This window comes from Tachypleus tridentatus, chromosome 8, assembly GCF_004210375.1.
Source record: "Tachypleus tridentatus isolate NWPU-2018 chromosome 8, ASM421037v1, whole genome shotgun sequence".
NCBI lineage: Eukaryota > Metazoa > Arthropoda > Merostomata > Xiphosura > Limulidae > Tachypleus > Tachypleus tridentatus.
Genome location: NC_134832.1, coordinates 45,280,794 through 45,299,503, shown reverse-complemented (window position 1 = coordinate 45,299,503; position 18,710 = coordinate 45,280,794). Strand labels below are relative to the sequence as shown.

The 18,710-nt window shown below is 33.3% G+C and overlaps 1 protein-coding gene across 2 annotated transcripts in view; it reads right to left on the bottom strand.

Moving 5' to 3' along the window:
* Positions 1–6,435: 6,435 nt before the first annotated feature.
* The window catches only part of LOC143222329 (DDB1- and CUL4-associated factor 6-like), a 31,129-nt gene continuing 18,854 nt past the window's right edge, over positions 6,436–18,710 (bottom strand). For both annotated transcript variants that reach the window (XM_076448737.1, XM_076448738.1), the window contains exons 13-16: positions 14,915–15,071; positions 14,429–14,517; positions 11,486–11,591; positions 6,436–9,922 (exon numbers count right to left, since the gene is read on the bottom strand). In XM_076448737.1, the coding sequence (XP_076304852.1) occupies positions 9,903–9,922; positions 11,486–11,591; positions 14,429–14,517; positions 14,915–15,071 (372 nt within the window). In that variant the 3' untranslated portion in view covers positions 6,436–9,902. The remainder of the gene's footprint in view (positions 9,923–11,485; positions 11,592–14,428; positions 14,518–14,914; positions 15,072–18,710) is intronic.

The following is an 18,710-nucleotide window of genomic DNA, read 5'->3' as shown; positions in this document are numbered from 1 at the left end:
TATGAGGCTGGATGTCAGGTGACTAGAAAAATTGCTAGCTTCGATCTTGTAGATCGGGAAGGAACTGCAAGTTGAACTTGCGTTCACACCTGAAGCCCATTGCTGATACAGAAAAACGTGGTCTTGGTGGTGAAACAACTGGCTGTTCTTCGGTGAATTGTTCGTCGTTGATCTGAGATGCTTTGTTTTTTCTTGTAATTTTGGTTTGTGTTTTCTGAGTGATGGTAGTTTGTTTTTCTGTTTGAACTGACGCGTCGATAGTTATCTTGTGAATGGTCTGAGTCTGGCTGGTAGTTGAACTTCGTGAAACTGGAACTGAAGTCTGGCATGATCTATCACTTTTCTTCCTTGGATTGTCAAATCTTGTCGTGTTGTTACCAGTGGGAGTTGTCGTCTTCGGGGTCGAGCTGCCTGTATCTACATTCGTGTTCTTTCTAGCTGGTTCTGAACTCGGCGGTATTTCCGTGATTTCTTGTTGAAAGTAGTCCGTTGGTTGTTCATATTGTCTGGGTACTTTGTGTGACCATGAATTGAAGGGTCGGCGATGCGAGCATTCGGCTCTGAAGTGAAATATATGGTAGTAACATCCGTCACGTAAAATACAGTCAGCACTGTACTGTACTTCGACGTTGTCACTATCTTCATGAAGTACGTAGGTAGATTGGTGTTTCTGGAGAAAATTCGATGTACAGCATATACCTTGGCCTGAATTTGAGATTCTATGGCTAGTTTGATTTCTTCCGATTGTATGGATGGATCGACACCCCTGAGGAGTACTGAGTAAAGACTGACAGGACTTTTGGTAGGGGAACAACTTACTTTAAATTCAGTGTTCCATGGCTGGCATAGATAAATTTGGTCTGCGGTAGTGGTGGGCTGGATGAGAATTCCGCCCAAGCGTAGGATTCGGGTCCTGGACGGTTCGATGGTTGCCTCTGGCTTGGCTTGGGCGATGAACGTGGCGACTTGAAGCAGCGTGAGGTTCGACGGTAGACCGTCGACAATTACCGGCGATACTGGCGACCTAACTGACGTGGATGATCGTTTCGTCTTAAAAAGCATGTTGGCAGAGATATTAGTATGTCTGACTTACTCTATGACTAGCGTGGAACTCCCGTCTGGGAACTCCTTCATTGACAGACTTTTATATAGCAGAAAAACTGCCGAAACTTGGGAGATATTTATGCCAATTTTAGCAATTAAATTCAACTAAAATGGTATTATATACGAAAAAACGTGAAATATGTAACTCAACAAATTCAGAGTGACCGACTCACTGACCAATCAGAACTTATATCATACTTGTGACACGCATAATTAAAATTTTACTTACTTAAATATAAGTGTCATTTTACTCACAACCTGTCTTAACAGAATATACACAATCCGAATACATCACTATGCACTAATCTATAGAGAAATTTATTATTTTTATCATACCCAGACGAGAGACAAAGGTTGGACTAACACTGGTAGATGGACGGTTTCTTGGTACATCATTGTAATTGTCAAGCTAACACCTGTTCATTGTTATGATATAAGGGCATATCATGCATGTTGTACCTTTAGCTGCCAGATAATTCTCAAAGTTATCATTGTCTTTGTTAACCTGAAGATGACCTAGGAAGGTCGAGACGTTTTTCTGTGCTTTATTAGTGAAAGTCTTTGTACCCATACAAGTCGTTCTGAGTTACATATTTATCACGTCAGCAGAGACTTATTTTCAGGGGTGGGGTGGGGGCAAAATGTGAAATTGTGAAACGAATAAAGACTAGTAAATTCATATTCATAAACTGAACAAATAAGGAAAGAGGAAGAGTTTCTCAATTTTTCCAAGGGAGGCAAGTGCTCCCTCTTGCCTCCCCCAACATGGCATTTTCAAGTAAACTGATTCCCCCTAGAAGTAAATTACGTATTTCTTCTATATAAAAGAAGATTCAGTAAGATAATTTTAAGTAATGCTGAGTTCTACTAAAACTAACTCTTTTTGATTTAGAAGTAAATGGACTAATCACAAAATGTAATAATGAAAAAAAACAGTTTTAACACAACACAAATAAACACCACGTGTACGTCACCGACTGGACAACGGATATTCACCTTTATTGAGATTGTTAATTGACCAGATTAGCTCTACGCATTCGTTACTGAATTCAATACTGATAAACCTACTAAAAAATCATATTTCAAAACTGGCCAAACCAACATTTTCTCTAGCATCACCCATCACTATGTGTTCTAACTTAAGTCATTATACATGTTAAGTGGATTGAGGAATGTTAACAAGCATTCAAATCCTTTAACTTTTTTTTTAGTGGAAACTCCTGTTTTCATAACAGGACTGAGTGAGTTCTAGTTGCATACCAATGCCAGCAATAGTGGAATACGTATAGTCCACTCACAGTTGCAAGATTTAGAGGAACGTGTAATATGATATGCAAGTCCTGCACATAGATATTGTGTGACAAAGAGAGGAATGCAAACAACTGTGGTCTTTTTAAAGCAATTTTTTGAAATTGTCAAAATGCTGAAGTTTCGCACTTCAAGTGGATTACATGTTACTAACATGGATTATTAACTATTACGAACGTAGAGGGAATTATACCATTTTGGATCCCAGTGTTGTAAGGGTGTAATGTTCATGCAACATTGTTCAGGGATGCCATATGGGAATGAAGACAGTCTACATTACCTCACTGTGAGACTCTGTCCAATAATTGAATGTCCTAATCTGGATCACTCTGTGGAACTGTACACCTATTAGTTGTGGCTTTATTAGTTGCGATCTCACAATTAATACTTGAAGAGTCCCAGAAAGAGTAAGCAGAATACTCTAAACTAACACGCAGGAAAGTGAAAGCTAATCAGGTGTTTACCTAATGTAAAGTTGAGCACATATAGTACACATGTAAAAATACCTGTGCAACTCAAAATTCAACTATATAAGTAAATGAGTTCGAGTGGACAAAAAAAATTATAAAATTCCATTCCAGAGTTAATAAATAACTGTAATTACTAGAATATTATACACTTTTTAGTTCATTTTTTACTAAGCTTGTAAACACTGCTGGCCGAAATCTTAAGGCCAATTAACATAAAGAAAAAATACGGATTTTGCGTTGTTAGACTCAACCACTTATTTGAGTAGAGCTTCGAAATATGAAAATAATAAGAGGGAAAATAAAAATAGAAAACATTTTTAGCATTTAATCGGGAAAATGTAAACACTATGAAATTAGCCTAAATACTAGCTGGTCAATAGTTTAAGACTATACTGAAACGAAGCGTTGATCGGTAAACACGAAACGGAATTTAGTCATTTGTGTTCAAGCATTAGCGTTGTCAACATCTCCCACTGACATCTCCTGTGTTATATTGGATAAAAACATGGCAAAGGCTAAAAAGTTGACAGACTTTGAACATGGTAGAATGGTCGAGCTGCAAAAGCAAGGTCTCTCTCAACGTGCCATCGCTGGTGAGATTGGGCGTAGTAAAACTGCTGTTGCAAAGTTCTTATAAAACCCCGAGGGATACGGAATGAGAATTTCAAGTGGTCGGCCCAAGAAAATTTCGCTGGTGTTGAGCAGGAGGATTCGACGAGTTGTCCTGCAAGACACCAGCCTCTCGTCGAACCAGATTAAGGCCTTTACGGACACAGAATGCAGGTCAAGAACAATAAGACGGCATCTACGACAGAAAGGCTTTAAAAACTGTCAACGTCTTCAAAGGCCACGCCTCCTTCCACACCACGAAACAGCTCGGTTAAATTTTGCTGAGAAGCACCAAACATGGGGCGTAGAAAGTGGACGAAGGTTTTGTTCTCTGATGAGAAAAACAATTTAACGTGGATGGTCCAGATGGCACGATAAGGATATCCCACCGGAGACATTTTCTACATGACAGAGTGGAGGAGGTTCCATCATGATCTGGGGTGCTTTTTCCTTCCATGGAACAATGGAGCTTCAGGTTATACAAAGGCGTCAAAAAGCAACTGGCTACATTGGCATGTTGGAGAGAGCATCCTTATTGAATGAAGGCCCTCACTTGTGTGGAAATGATTGGATCTTTCAGCAGGACAATGGACTTTTTCATGGCGAATAACGCGATTCTTTTGAACCATCCAGCGTGTTCGCCCAAACTGACCCCCATTGAAAATGTTTTGGGGTGGATGAACATAAAGAAAAAATATGCAGTTTGCGTTGTTAGACTCAACCACTTATTTGAATAAAGCTTCGAAAGATGAAAATAAGAAAAGGGAAAATAAAAAAAATTTTTAGCAAGGGAAGTCTATAGAAATGGACGTCAATTCCAAATAGTTCATGATCTTCTTAAACCCATCTTCACCTCTTGGAATAACATTCCAGCCAGCCTTCTGCAAACGCTTATATCGACCATGCCAAAGCGAATGTTTGCAGTTATTTGCAATGACGGCCGTGCAACTCACTACTAAGACTTTTTCTTAAGCATTTCCTACCCTGTTTAGGACTTCTTTTTGGTCTGGTCTTAAACTTTTGACCAGGTAGTATTCAGGCTAATTTCATAGTATTCACATTTTCCCTATTAAATGCTAAAAAAAAAAAAAAAAAAATTATTTTCCCTTTTCTTATTTTCATCTTTCGAAGCTCTACTCAAATAAATGATTGAATCTAACAACGCAAATTGCATATTTGTTCTTTATGTTCATTGGCCTTAAGATTTTGGCCAGCAGTGTATATGAGGTGAAATAAGGATTAGGTATTTAAAAAACGATGAATTTAAAATATGTGTGCGGTTGAAAAAAATCTTTAAGAAAAGCTCTAAGCCTAATAAGCACAAATTGAGAAATCCACCGCGCACACAAACACAGATAGTTTTTTTTCACTCTTTTAAGGTCCCCTGCTGGGACAACTCTAAGTCTACAGATTTATAATGCTAAAGTAAGGGGCTCAATTTCCCTCAGTGGACCCAGTAGATAGCCCGACGTGGCTTTGCTATAAGAAAAAAAGAACAGATACTTATTTACGAGGTGCGTGAAAGCATGTTGTACCATACTTATTGACTACTAACAATGTCATTTTTCAAAACCTGTGAGGTAGTTAATACTTCAAGTTTTGTTTAACACAACCACAGGCCACCAAGGTGTAATACCACTTGTAATTGTGTGATGGTAGTTTTAGTGGCCATATTCAAGTTAAAAATTGGGTACTGGTGTCAGCACTGTACGGAGTGCATCACCAAGAGGAGAAACTAGTATAGAGAGTAAACTCTAGTAAAAAATTGTTGATTCTTTTTACTAAGAATAACCCTGTACGTTGCTGGGCTTCTCCTAGAAACAAAGTGAGGTAGTCAACATGTGCCAGTCGTTATCAGTTACTCCACAAAATAACCTTAAAGCCGATCCATTAGGCAATTTTGCAACACAATCTTTGACTGATATAATGGAAGAATAATAAAGAGATGGATTCAGTAAACCAGAATAAATGCATAAACTCCTAAAACTAATTTCACCAGCTAACTATCTCTAAATTATTCAGGATGTTGGGTATGGTAAGGACGTGTCATTCAGATTAGTACCTTCGGTCCAATTGTTTGATAGAAGAGCGATACAGATTATCAAGTATACTTCTGCAAAGTTTGCTAATCCCAGTTGAACTGATTGTGAGAAACACTTTCGCTATTTTATGTTGCTGTATCACACAATGGAATAGAGGTTGACTTGTTCACCTATCATGCTATTAAGTATGAATGATTGGTATTTGTATATTACCTAAAATTTAGTAAATAATTAAAATCAACGTAAATATAACTTTTATCTTTTACCGTTAATATACCCTAATATTTCTTTTACCTGATTTTAAAACAAGTGTACAGATTATGGAGAATCAATGGCATGTGAAATTTCACTCTCTGTGCACATTCTGGTGTTGAAATCCAAACATTCAAATGTGTATGAAAATGTTTATTAGACCACAGGTAATCAATTTCCATGTTAACATCCAATGCTAAACAAAAAACATTAGTTTTAATGGTAAAATTTAAGATCTTTCGTTACTGAACTTGATAAGTACTGAATATTGAAGTTTTCTTTCATCAAGTACTTTATTTTCAGCTGTACTTTTTGGTCCAGCCATTAGGATACTCAACTAGCAATCTGAAGATCGCAGGTTCAAATCCATGTCATACCAAATATGCTCACCTTTTCAGCTGTGAGGGCATTATTATGGGATGGTTAATCCAACTATTCATTGGTAAAAGAGTAGCCCAAGAGTTGGCAGTGGGTGGAGATGATTAGATGCCTTCCCTCCAGTATTACACTGCTAAATTAGGGATGGTTAGCCCTCATGTAGCTTTGTGTGAAATTCCCAAATAAACCAAGCCAGCTATACTTTATACTTAAAAATATCAATTCATGAAAACACATAACTAACACATAGTAGCAAATACAATGAGCCAAAATAAAATGTTTCAACTTTATTGCTCAATATTCTGTACAGTATTTACATCTAACAAGTTCCGATAAACATGAGATTTTTAAACAATAGGTATATAAACGTTTCTTTTAGTAGATATCCAGAATATTATTTAGCATATAAATTCTGAAAAAACCTAACATTTCTATTCAATTACATAAAAATTTCAGTATTTAGAATTGTCTTTAAAATAGAATCTGTCACTATATGAAGATATGTATAAAATGTAAATACCAAACCTGAAAAACTTTTGAGATTTCTTAGATCATAAGTTCTATTCCACAAAGCATTAATCATATTTCCTCCACATATTACACAAGGAGTTTTCCTAAGTTTAAAAAACATTGCAAGCTGTGTATTTTCCTTACTTTAGGCTTTTTTTTTTTTCTTTATGTAGTTTTAACACAATTGTTGATCAATTTTATGAGTTTGTTAGAAAAGGTATTGATTACTGAGTTAGCAAGTTTGTTAGTCAGTTGTCTGTTGCACCAGTTTTATGAATATTTAGTTTTAGAGTCGTATGTATAAGACAGTTTCCCAGGATGCAATTGTTTTGTTGCATCTACTATATTACTGTAAACTTAGGTCTACCAATGAAAATTAGTAAAGCTAACTCGTAGAGCTTGAAGATGAAGAAATAATACTATTGTTACCATTAAGTGAACTAGACATTGGTTGTTTTTTTTAAACAGTATAATCCAAAAACAATAAAAGCCATTACAACAATACATTATAATCATTTTCCAACAATATTTTAGAGTTTAGGTTAACTTTCTTTACAAGAAATGTTAATCATAAAACTTTATAGTCTGTTTTAATGTCACTTAAATCAGTCAAACTGCATACCCAAACTTTACAGATTTATAGGTACTTTGTAGAACATACATTTTTCCATTTTTATTTTTTATCTCATAGGACACAACAGAAGGGGATACTGATGAGTATGTTTGACTGAGCTTTCTAGTGCAATAACTACATATCATGCACTTAGTTACACAATCCTTTAGTTTGGAGAAAATAAAGAGCCTTCCATATTGTAATGGACCAAAAATCTCAAATTAGGAGCCAATGAACAATGAGGAGGAACAAAATCCTCGTAGACGTTGGTACATATATGAATTACCTGTAATCAAAGTAACATTTGCTTTCCAGGCTCAAATCTTTGTGTATAGATAATTGTGTGTTCTATTTTATAAGCAAAACAACTTTTATAAAAATGAGTAAAATGTGGTTTCTAACAGCTTTAAAAAAAATCCAAAAAAAAAAAAAAGTTCTCTTATCCACTCAAAACCTTTTGGATTTTATGTAGTTGAACTTATCCACAAAAGTCAACAAAATTTCTCAAATGCAACTTTTTTTATGAGCTTAAAATATGGTGCACAAGAAAAAAAACACTTTAGTATGAACTAACAAAAAGATTAGTAACAGACATATGATTCAACATCTTATCTACTTGTGTCATATATTAAAACTATCATAATCTGAAATGCTAAACCTAAGTTTAATCTGTAGTCACATTTTCTTTGTAAATCTTTAATAAAATATTTAGCACCTCAAGTTAGAAAATCCTGTTAAAGCACATTTAGAAAATATTTCTTCACAAATCAGAAATGCATTAAATAAATTAAATTATTCAAACTTTGTACATAAAATCCAAAGAGCTTACTATAAAACAATGATATTAAAATGACCAACTTAATATTTTGTAGGAGCAATTATTTTTAGTTGATACTTCTGTAATAGAGGTCAGTTGTATCATGTTTTTGTCTCCAAGCGATTTATGTTCTTTATATAAAAAAGTGGATTTTACCTATGAAACTCCCAAAAACAAGACCATAGTTACTTTTAATAAAATATAATTCATAGTGTGGATTTAATATTTACAAAAACATTTTTCTGAAACAAACATTGCATTAATTACATACACAGATACAATGGAATAATTTTATGAGCTATCAAATCTAAAAATAATAAAGATTTACCAGTCATTAACAATGGCTTAAGTACACAGTAAACTTAAAGATAATCATATATTGTTAAGAATATTAAAAATATATTAATTTCAACATTTAACTTCAAAAACATCTCACAACTTATTGTTAAATTCCCATGTAGGATAAAATGGCACTAAAGTTCATTGATTGAAGATTTAACATAGTAAAGGTTCCAAAAACAAAAGTTCTTTAATCACAGGGCTTAATGTATGAAAGACTGCAGTATGTCTGGATCATCTTCAGATAGAAGCTTGTTATATTAGGTCTTAATTTCAACAACAACAAAGTCCAAACCCTCTCCGAAATCCAAAACAGTCATTACAGTTTTAAAACTTCAGATATTTCACATTATTTTATGAAATCAAATATCATAACTGAACTTAGAAGTAACAATGACCAACCTCATTAATCACTTTTTCAGGTTCTTGTTGATTTTATGTTAACCAGGGTTGATGTTTACAAATACATCCATTGATTTATGACTCTTTGTCATGGATGAAGGATAGCAACCTAGTAGTGTGGAAATATTGACACACTTACTTCATTTATTATAATCTCCTTCATGAATAACTGTCAAATAACCTGGATGTACAGAACCAAATAACACTGCAACTTATTGACACAAAAGCCAAGTAAGGTTTTACCATATTACCCACCAACTTAATTCTTATCAAATAACAAAAGACACCATATCTACATATACAGTATAATTAAGTTAGGACTAACTTCAAATCAGTGGGAGAAGAAAAGGAAGAGACTGTTGACTAAGAATGTAGAATTCCAAGTTCTATAATTCTAATCAAATGCCATAATATATATCTGCTCATTGTACATTTAAAGATAAATAATAAATGGGTAATATGAGAATAATAATGTTTCTTTTTGAGTCTGAAATAAATGACATTTTTATGATTTAACAAACTTAATAAAGCCGTTTTGATAAATGGATTATTCCCCTGCAAGGAGCAGGTGTGGCTTGTGGACCACAAGTTGAACAGTCCTGATCTAAAATCATATATATCACATTTCAAAGCTACTACTATGTTTACCAAATTCTTGGAGAATAAGTCTTAGTACTACAGTTATATCAAATTTCACTTGTCTAGAAATTAAAATATAATGATTACATTTGATGATATTGAACTATTCGGAGCTGTCACACAACTTTAGTGAACCTGAATTTTTGAGATCCTACCTTTCTATAAACTAAATTAATATTAGCTGGTATAATAATGGTGACAAGAAATTTGGAACACTTTAGTATATCAACAGAAACAAGTATTACATGGAATTATTGCATATTTAGATACTCTTAGAAAGCATTGCAAGCAATCAAGATAAACTGATACAACAGCATCATACGAGGTGGAAGATCTACCAGAAGTTACAATTCACATGAAATGTTTGATCTTGGATGTAAATATTCCATCAGGGAGAAAGAAAAAAAAATTCACAGTTATCAATTTAATTCTGTTCCTCCTGAAATTAGAAATAAAAAATTTATTAATGAATAAAATCCTCAATATAAAATAAAATGTATGAAGTGCAAATTATTTTTCTTCAATATTTTAGTACAAAAAACTAAAATTCTACAAAGGGAGTCATTAAATAAAAATAAAATGGAAATGTGAAAAGAAAACTAACAATATTTCAAACTTGATGTTCTTCAGAGTATTTTAAAGTATGTGTGCAACCTAATAATGCATAGTATTTCTCACAGGTTATAAGCCTCCATTTGCTGTAGCACCATCTGACAAAACATAAAAGGTTTGTTTTCTCTACTCAATTCTTACACTAAACACAAATTTTAGTTTCTGTTATTTATTAGTTTATTTTTAGTATATCAAAGTGATTTATACTGTTAAAATAATCAGGAAATATTATAAATTGAAAGACAAGCAAAGATATTATGCATCTTTAACATAAGGAACATGAAAATAAAATTAATTAAACATTACATTGGTACATGCATGCATACATGTTTATGTATTGAAAATACATCTGCATTATTATGAATCTAAAGTTTGCTTTATTTTAATAAACAATACTTTTAATGGTATTATTTTAATTAAATAATAAATATAGTATTAAATAACATTTGATAACAGTTTTTGAGTATTAAGATATGAGGATCTGACACTGGTACCAATTGGGGAGGGAGAGCAACCACTTTTTTTTTTAAGAAATGTAAAATGCTTGGTTAATGGGTTATATTTATGGTAAATTACAAATAACAGTGGCATATACAAAGTTGTCCCCCCCTGCTTCTCATAACCCTCTGGTTTAAAAAAAAAAACCCAGCACATTTCAGAATTTATACACTAACTCTAAGAACTAAGTCATCAACAGTTAATGTAATTTACATAAATAGGATTCACAACTCTGCTTCCTACCAAGATTATGATAAAATGATGCCACTTAGATATTACTTGGTAATTAAAGTTAATTTTATTGTATGATCATTTTCGTGATGGAATTTCTTTTAACCAATTAAAATTATGATGTTTGAGTCCATAAAAGTGGGCAACATTAACGTGTATAATTAACAATAATAACAAATTCAAAATGTTATCTTGTGTTCAAGCACTATGTTACACAATAAGCCATTTAACTTGTGTTAATAACAGGTATCAAACCACAATATTCAGAGTTACAAGTATTTATAGTTACTGCTAAACCACCGAAGACATTGATACTAGTAGAAGTAATGTATTACATGCAGATGGAAAACAACTAATAGTCTGGATGAAATCTTGAATCATGTAATACAACAATACAGTTTTGGGTGCTGTTATTCTAAGGGGAGAAACAAATAAGAAAAACTGAACTGAAACATTTGGGAGAAATACAGAGAAGAAGGCACTTCTTATATGATTGAAGACAGTTGATACACACATGTATATTTTTTAAAATATATATAATATACTTAATAGAATTAGTAGAATAATAGAATAAACTTTGATCATCATTGCTAATAGAACAAACTAATCAACCATTTCCTTTACAAGCATACAAAAAGGAAGAAAATAAACAATTTCTCACCAGCTCGGACTCGAGACAGAGAGCTTAGAATATGAACCATGAGATGGGCTGGCACCCTCAAAACTTCTTTACTCTCACATAATAACCTAGCATTGTGCTGAATTAACTATAAAAAAAAATAAAATGGCTTTTATGAAGGTCATATCAAAGTTTACAATACAAAATGAAGCATTAGCTAAAAAAATTAAATCAGAAAATATACAAAAATATGTTATGAATACAAAATATTATATAAAGATAAAATGCATAAAAACTTGTTTATCATTTGTACAAGTATTATATTCTGAACTAATATTAATGGAATGTTACAACAAAGTTTAATGTATTGCATTTTATTCCTTAAAAATTTAATAGCAAGTTACAAGTTCTTGTAACTAGATTATTAAATCAGACACTGGCATATAATATTGAACTACAAATGTTTTGTCACAATAAACAGAGCTGAAACTTTGTAGAATGGATGGCAACTGCCTGTTGTGGCTACACAAGTGTAGAGGATGACATTTCAAAAGTCTTCCACCCTTTGTCTTCAGGTCAGCGTGTGTAGGTGTAGGTCTTTTATAGTGTCGTGGTGGATTGTGGAGGGTGCGTTATGATTGGTTGGATTATCCCCATTTCTGATTGGAGGGGAGACTTCCTGTAGTTTAAACCAATGGCTGCCACAGATTACTTACTTCTAATCCAGGATCTCTGTTTAGTGAGGGTTTAATAGTGTTAATATGAAATGATTCTTTGGTTTTCTTGTCTTCCACAATTTGTCTGTGTCAATGATTCTAGTTTTATCCCAGTTTATTCTGTGTCCAGTTGACATGGCACGCTCTGCATTGGCTGAATTGTGTTTTCATGTGTCTTGTCCTATCTTGGTTTTTTTATTGGTCCAAGTTTTTTTCCTGTTTCTCCAATGTACATATTGTTGCAGGAACACAGAATTTAATAGACATTTTTGAGATTCTCTTTGGTAGTTCCTCTGTTTTTTTTTTTTTTTTTACCAGAATGGACCTTAAGGTACTGTAGGATTTCAACCAGACTTCTGTGTTGAATTTCTTGACTATGCATTTGAGTTTTGCAATGAAATGTTGTAGGTATGGTAGGTAAATGGTGGTGACTTTCTGATCTTTTCTTTCTGTTGTGGTTGTCTTCAAGGAGTTTTTGATGAAGGAGGAGGTGTAACCATTCTGTTTAAAACTCTCTACAATCTTTTGGTGTTGTGCTTTGATGGACGTCTTATCACAAATGTTTTCTGCTTTCTTGTTTAGGCATTGGATTATATCATGTTTTATCGAGGTTGGATGATGGGACTGGAAGTGTAGGTAGCTGTTCCTATAGGTGGGTTTTCTGTATACAGTTGTGGTTATTTGTTTTGCTTGTTTACTGATGAGTGTGACAAAAAATGTTTTGTTCCTCTATTTCCATAGTAAAGTGGATTCTTTTGTCTGAGGAATTTAGACATTCTAAGAAGGCTGGTACGTTTTCATGACTGTGGGACTAAATAACAAAAGTATTGTCAACATAAATTCTGTAGAAACTTGATTTTATAAGGTGTGGATGAAAGGAGTCTTTCTTCAAAGTTTTCCACGAAAATGTCAGATAGGATTGGAGAGTGGTGATCCCATGGCTAGACCATCTGTTTGTTCATAGAATTCCTCATTGTATTGGAAATATGTTGATTGTAGGCAAATGGATGTTAGTTACATTATGGAGTCTCTTTTCATATCTGTTTTGTGTGGTAGAGTTGTCATTCAGCAGTTGTCTGGTGATGTGAAGGGTGTCCGAGGTTGGAACATTGGTAAATAGGTCTGTGATGTCAAAACTGACCATAATATCATGGGATTTGATGTGTAGCTTTCCAAGTTGTCCTATGAAATCTGACAAGTTTTGAATGTGATGTTCAGTGTTTCCTCATAGTAGTAGTGGAGATAAGATAGGTACTAGGAAGGTAGCCAGTTGATGGCAAGATGAGTTTTGAGCACTGACAATATGCCTCAGATATATATTAGGTTTGTGTACCTTAGGTTGTCCATAGAACTGAGGAGGGAGATTTTCCTTGGATCTTAAATCTTTGGCTAGTTTTTCGTTGATTAAGCCTTCTTTTAGTTTGTTCAGTGTTCTACTGATGAGTGTCTTTGTCTTTTCTGTAGGATTATTGGTGATCTTTTTATATTGGTGTTTGTCTAGTAACTGTTTGATCTTTGTGTCATAATCATTGATATCTAAGATGACTATACTGTTTCCTTTCTCTGCTGGTAGAATCTTGATGTTATCATCTCAATTTAGATGGTTAAGTGCACTGCATTCATGTTTAGTGATGTTCAGTTTTGGTTTCTTGGCCTTCCTGAGGATAGTGCAAGTTTGATGTTGGAACTGTTCAGCCATAGGGTTTAGGAGGTTTTGTGCAGCAGATTCTAAGGTTGTAGCTATGTTAACAATTGGAACTGTGAAGTTTAGACCTAAATTAAGGATCTTATTTTCTGTAGCACTTAGTACTCTCAAACTGTAATTGTAAACTATGTTTACAGACGTAAAATTATACGTCTTGATCACTCTGTTGAATTTTTGAACTTATTTCTTCTTGATGTTTTCTAGGTTGGATGTATAGCATTTGGAAGCTAATAAAATAATTTAAAATCACTATAATTAAGATCAGGCTACTGTATTATATGAAAATCTCCCTTCTTCGTACCTCTGAAATTTCTTCAAGGAAAAATTGTTTTATTTACAATATAAATTTTATGATCCAGGATTATACATGCAACATATGTACATCTAAGTTGGTTGTACAAAGATATCTGGATTGGTTACACCTTGACATAAAGGTTAAGACTGGGTAAAAGCAGAATTGTTTATGTTTATTTTATTTTTAGGTTTTAGCTGGCTTATAAGACTAAAAAAAATACTTAAAAATTAAAAAGCTTTATTTTGAAAAATATGCAATGTCAAATTTACCTCTGTAGTTTTCATCCAGTCAAAGAAAGGTTCATCAAACATGGGTGCCCAGACCTTTATGCTGTGTCCCATGCCACTGGAAGCAAGAACTAAAATAGTTCAAAATTCTTTATGAAATTCTCATAATTACTGGAAAATAAAGAGGTTAACAATTCATGGGGAGGGAAGGGGTTACATCTTTAAATCTCATTTGATGATTAAGTCTCCACATTTTTCTTCTACTTTTCCCATCACAAACAACAGTCAAATTGCACACATACATCCACAAACGTATGTATACACAAACACAGGAAAAGCAAAAATATTTTATGATTTCTTTAAAATACCATATTTGCTTCAACAATGAAAAAAAAATCTTAATAATAACAATTATACAATACATACTATAAAAACAAATAAATATATGCAAATATTTGTTAAGCAAGAATTAAACACCAAACTAAGGAAACAAATACTGTTCTACATAAGTCAATATTGTCTTCTTACTTGGATCATATGGATGTGGTCGAATACAATTGACCACACAATCATCAGCCTTCAAGACCAGTACTATGTCTGATGTCCATCGATCCCAAATAAAAATATGACCACAGTCTGAACCACTCAAAATGAAGTCTTTACCCCAGAATGTTGCATCATTAATCTTCAAAACAAGTAAATATAGCATTAATAAAGATGATGAAAAATTACAGTGCACTGAATGTAAGAATAGCCTGATAATGAGAGCTCTAACAAATTTTTTTTTACTTAATTTTTTAAAGTAAAATCTACAAAATCACAGCAATTAATGTAAAGTCAATTAGACATATTTAATAAGAGATAGGGAGCACTGAAATAACTCCTTCAGCACTACTGCAAAAAATTCTTTTATCATTAGGGATGTCAGCCCTCTCTCAAAACATTTAGGCTTATTGCGATGAGCCATTGTAACAAACTTGTGCATCTATTATTCTAAGATTCATTAAATTAATTTAACTGTTAACCCTTTTTTATTCAGTTTTCTTTGAATAAAATAGATATGTATTTATATTACACAAATTTTATTGACTTCAGTAATTTATGGTTTTCATTGGAAGTTTTATGAGCTTTTTATATATATATATGTAACTTAGATTATGGGCTCAACACTGCAAAACAATTCTTTTATCATTAAAATACCTTTAAATGCAATTTGTGGAAGTACAGTAATGCTACTATAAAAGTAGTGTCCTCTTGCATATACTTAAAAATTAAAAGGAGGCTTGTACCAACTCATTAGGTCTAAGAAAACCAAACAGTAAAATAATATGTCAAAGAATCATCAAGTTATAAATATGTGGTATTTTCTCATCATCTCAATATCCAAGTCTCTCAGGGCCAAAGGAAGCTGTTAATTTTCATGGCATACATAGATACAACTTATGTATTAAAACTTGCTTACTTTAATTCAATACATTATGTTGTATGCATGCTGTATTTGTATTTAAAGTAATTCAAGATTCAATTTCTTAGCGTTAAACTTTCAAAATGTTCAGGGTTGCTGCCTTCCGAAACCCTTAGAACAGAAATGATACTGTGGTAATGGCTTGATCACTCCAAAACTGCTTCCAACAGCAATGGTAAACCATAAAAACAAACAAGAAAAATGTCTTACTATATTGTTGATTGGTCATTGTCCAAACACACACACACATTTTAGTGAAATTAATTAATTACATCCAAATTAAGCCAAATAAGTAAACAAAATCATGAGGAAGGACTGCATTAAAAAAAGCAAATCCAAATCTCTGACTACTAATATTAGTTTGTTACAACTTAAAAAACAACCCAAAACAAAAATACATTGAACAACAATGCTGCACTAATTGAAAGTATCTCAGGGTACAAACTATAATGTGGGATTATAAAATGTATCCTAGGTTTTGGAGGTGACTGAAGAAATAAGACCCACATTGTGGTGGGGATGCACCGTCTCTCAGTCTTAACCTCCAATTCGCTAGACTCACATAAGAAAATTAGAAATTTAGAAATTATGAGAGCAAAATGTGGGTGCTCAAGCCCACATCTATATCACCCTTCACTGCCTGCACACAATTGTGGGAAGGTGAATACTCAAGTTAAAATAAGAATAAGAAACAAAAAGATAAAAAATTAAAATAAAATAAATAAGGCAAATAAGGTACTATCATATTTTTAGTTAAAAATAAGGTCATTTAATAACTTGGCACTACTTTATGCAGATTTACACTTTGAGCCACATATAAAAGCATGACAGTCACAGTAAACTCATTTTATTGATGTTGTGTTCATTAGCACCTCTACCATATTGGGGAGAAGAATGCTAACTTGAAGAGGTAAGTTTTTATTTTATTATTTTTCATCTTGTTCTTATTTTAACTTCAGAGAGCAGTCACCTTCCCACAACTGTCTGCAGGCAGTGATGGCGATACAGACGTAGGACATTGTGGGTTTGAGCACCCACATCTTGCTCTCCCAATTTCTCATCTTATGCTAGACTAACGAATTGGAGGTTAAGACTGATAGACAGTGTATCCTCATTGCAATGTGGGTCCTACTTATGCAGCCACCTCAAAAACCTAGGTCACATTTTATAATCCTACATTGTAGCTTGTACCCTAGGATCTTTTTTTTAAAAATATGCAATGTATTTTGTTCAATTTTAATGTGTTTTGTTTAAGGCTTAAAAATTTATGTGGTTATAATATATATTGTTGCTAAAATAACTGGAGAATTACACAAGTAGAATTTCAAGTCCAGGTGCAAATCTTGTCAGCAACAAAAATGCATACAAATGATTTCACAAGTAGAAACCAAGACTCATTTGCAATATTTTACCCTCATATATATTGACATTGATATTGGAAGATAAACCCTATAAAAAAGTTGATAAGAACAGATAAGTGACTACGCAAATCATAAGAATGAGGTTATTTTAAGATACCATACTTCTAAGTCACATAAGTCTTTCCTGAAAAAGTGGTATCAAACTTTTTCTTTAACAAATGCTTCTCTACTCTATGGTAGATTTCTGAGTGTAAGAGAGGATATTATTTGATTTAGGGAAACCAAACAATGAACACAAACCATTTTTTCCAATACCTTATAAAGACAGTTAGTCAAAGAAATAAGCTTTTAACTAGATAGGCATTTGAGATCCTTGCCAAGATTAGAAAAAGGAATAACAATAACCCAAAACCAATCATAAGGAAAAGCCCTCTTCTGCCAGATACAGGAATTACATTCCAGAAGTTTAAAGTGTTATGGCAGGTAATTTCAATGTAGAAATTATCCCAAAAGTCTTGAAGGCCAGAAGTAAACCACTATTTTTAGGTTTAAATTTCAACTTGTAGGACCTCTGGGATCAAGTAGAATAAAAAAAATTCCTCTAAGCTTCTCTAGATAAAGGAAGTCAATGATTCACTTAGAGATTTGGCAGAGAGAATGTACGACTAAAAAGCAAATCAACTTGTCTTCTTAGACTAAAAGTAGTAAAGAAAGAGAAGCAGTCCTCAGTTACGGGCCTCTTCATGACCATTCCCACTTGATTGGTTGAAATTTGAATCATCCACTACTCCCAATTATATGGGGTCCACCAAAGAAGAGTAGTGTGTCAAACCCAGATAATTTATTAGCCCAGGTGGTACTTTGCCAAGATCCTCTTTTCTCATTTAAAGATTGCTACACGACATACAAATGAATCTGAGGAGAAATAAGCTATAAAAATAAATTCTTTTCTGGGGGAGATCTCTACCTATGAACTTAAATCCATATTAAGAGATAAAATTGAACTTAAATCTAAAGAGAGAGGATAAATGGTCTATAATAGCAGATACCAACTATTTCAAATGACTGAGCATAATGATTGTAGACAGAGCCCTTTCACAGTTTTAGTCCTTTTAGATTTGCCAGAAACAAGACAATCAAGTGAACGAGACCTCTTTTTTACCTCTTGTGAACGATCGCAATGGTGTTTCTATGCCGCTTAAAAAGGAGAAATACCCATATACGCGAGTGCTGATTGGCTGACAAGCACTGATGACGTAACTATGGATTCCCCCACGTACCCAGTATGGAGAAGCACCGCACTCAAACTATTGGTAGACATCGGAAATACAAATATTTTTTATTATGTCAAGCACAAACATGATTATTACAAGTTATCATTTGGACCGTCTTATTTATTATCAAAATTTATTTGTATCTCACTAGAAATTTTCTTTTCACCCCTTTCAAGCCCTGGGGGAACAATTTATCACTATTATATTGGCCTATATAATATATA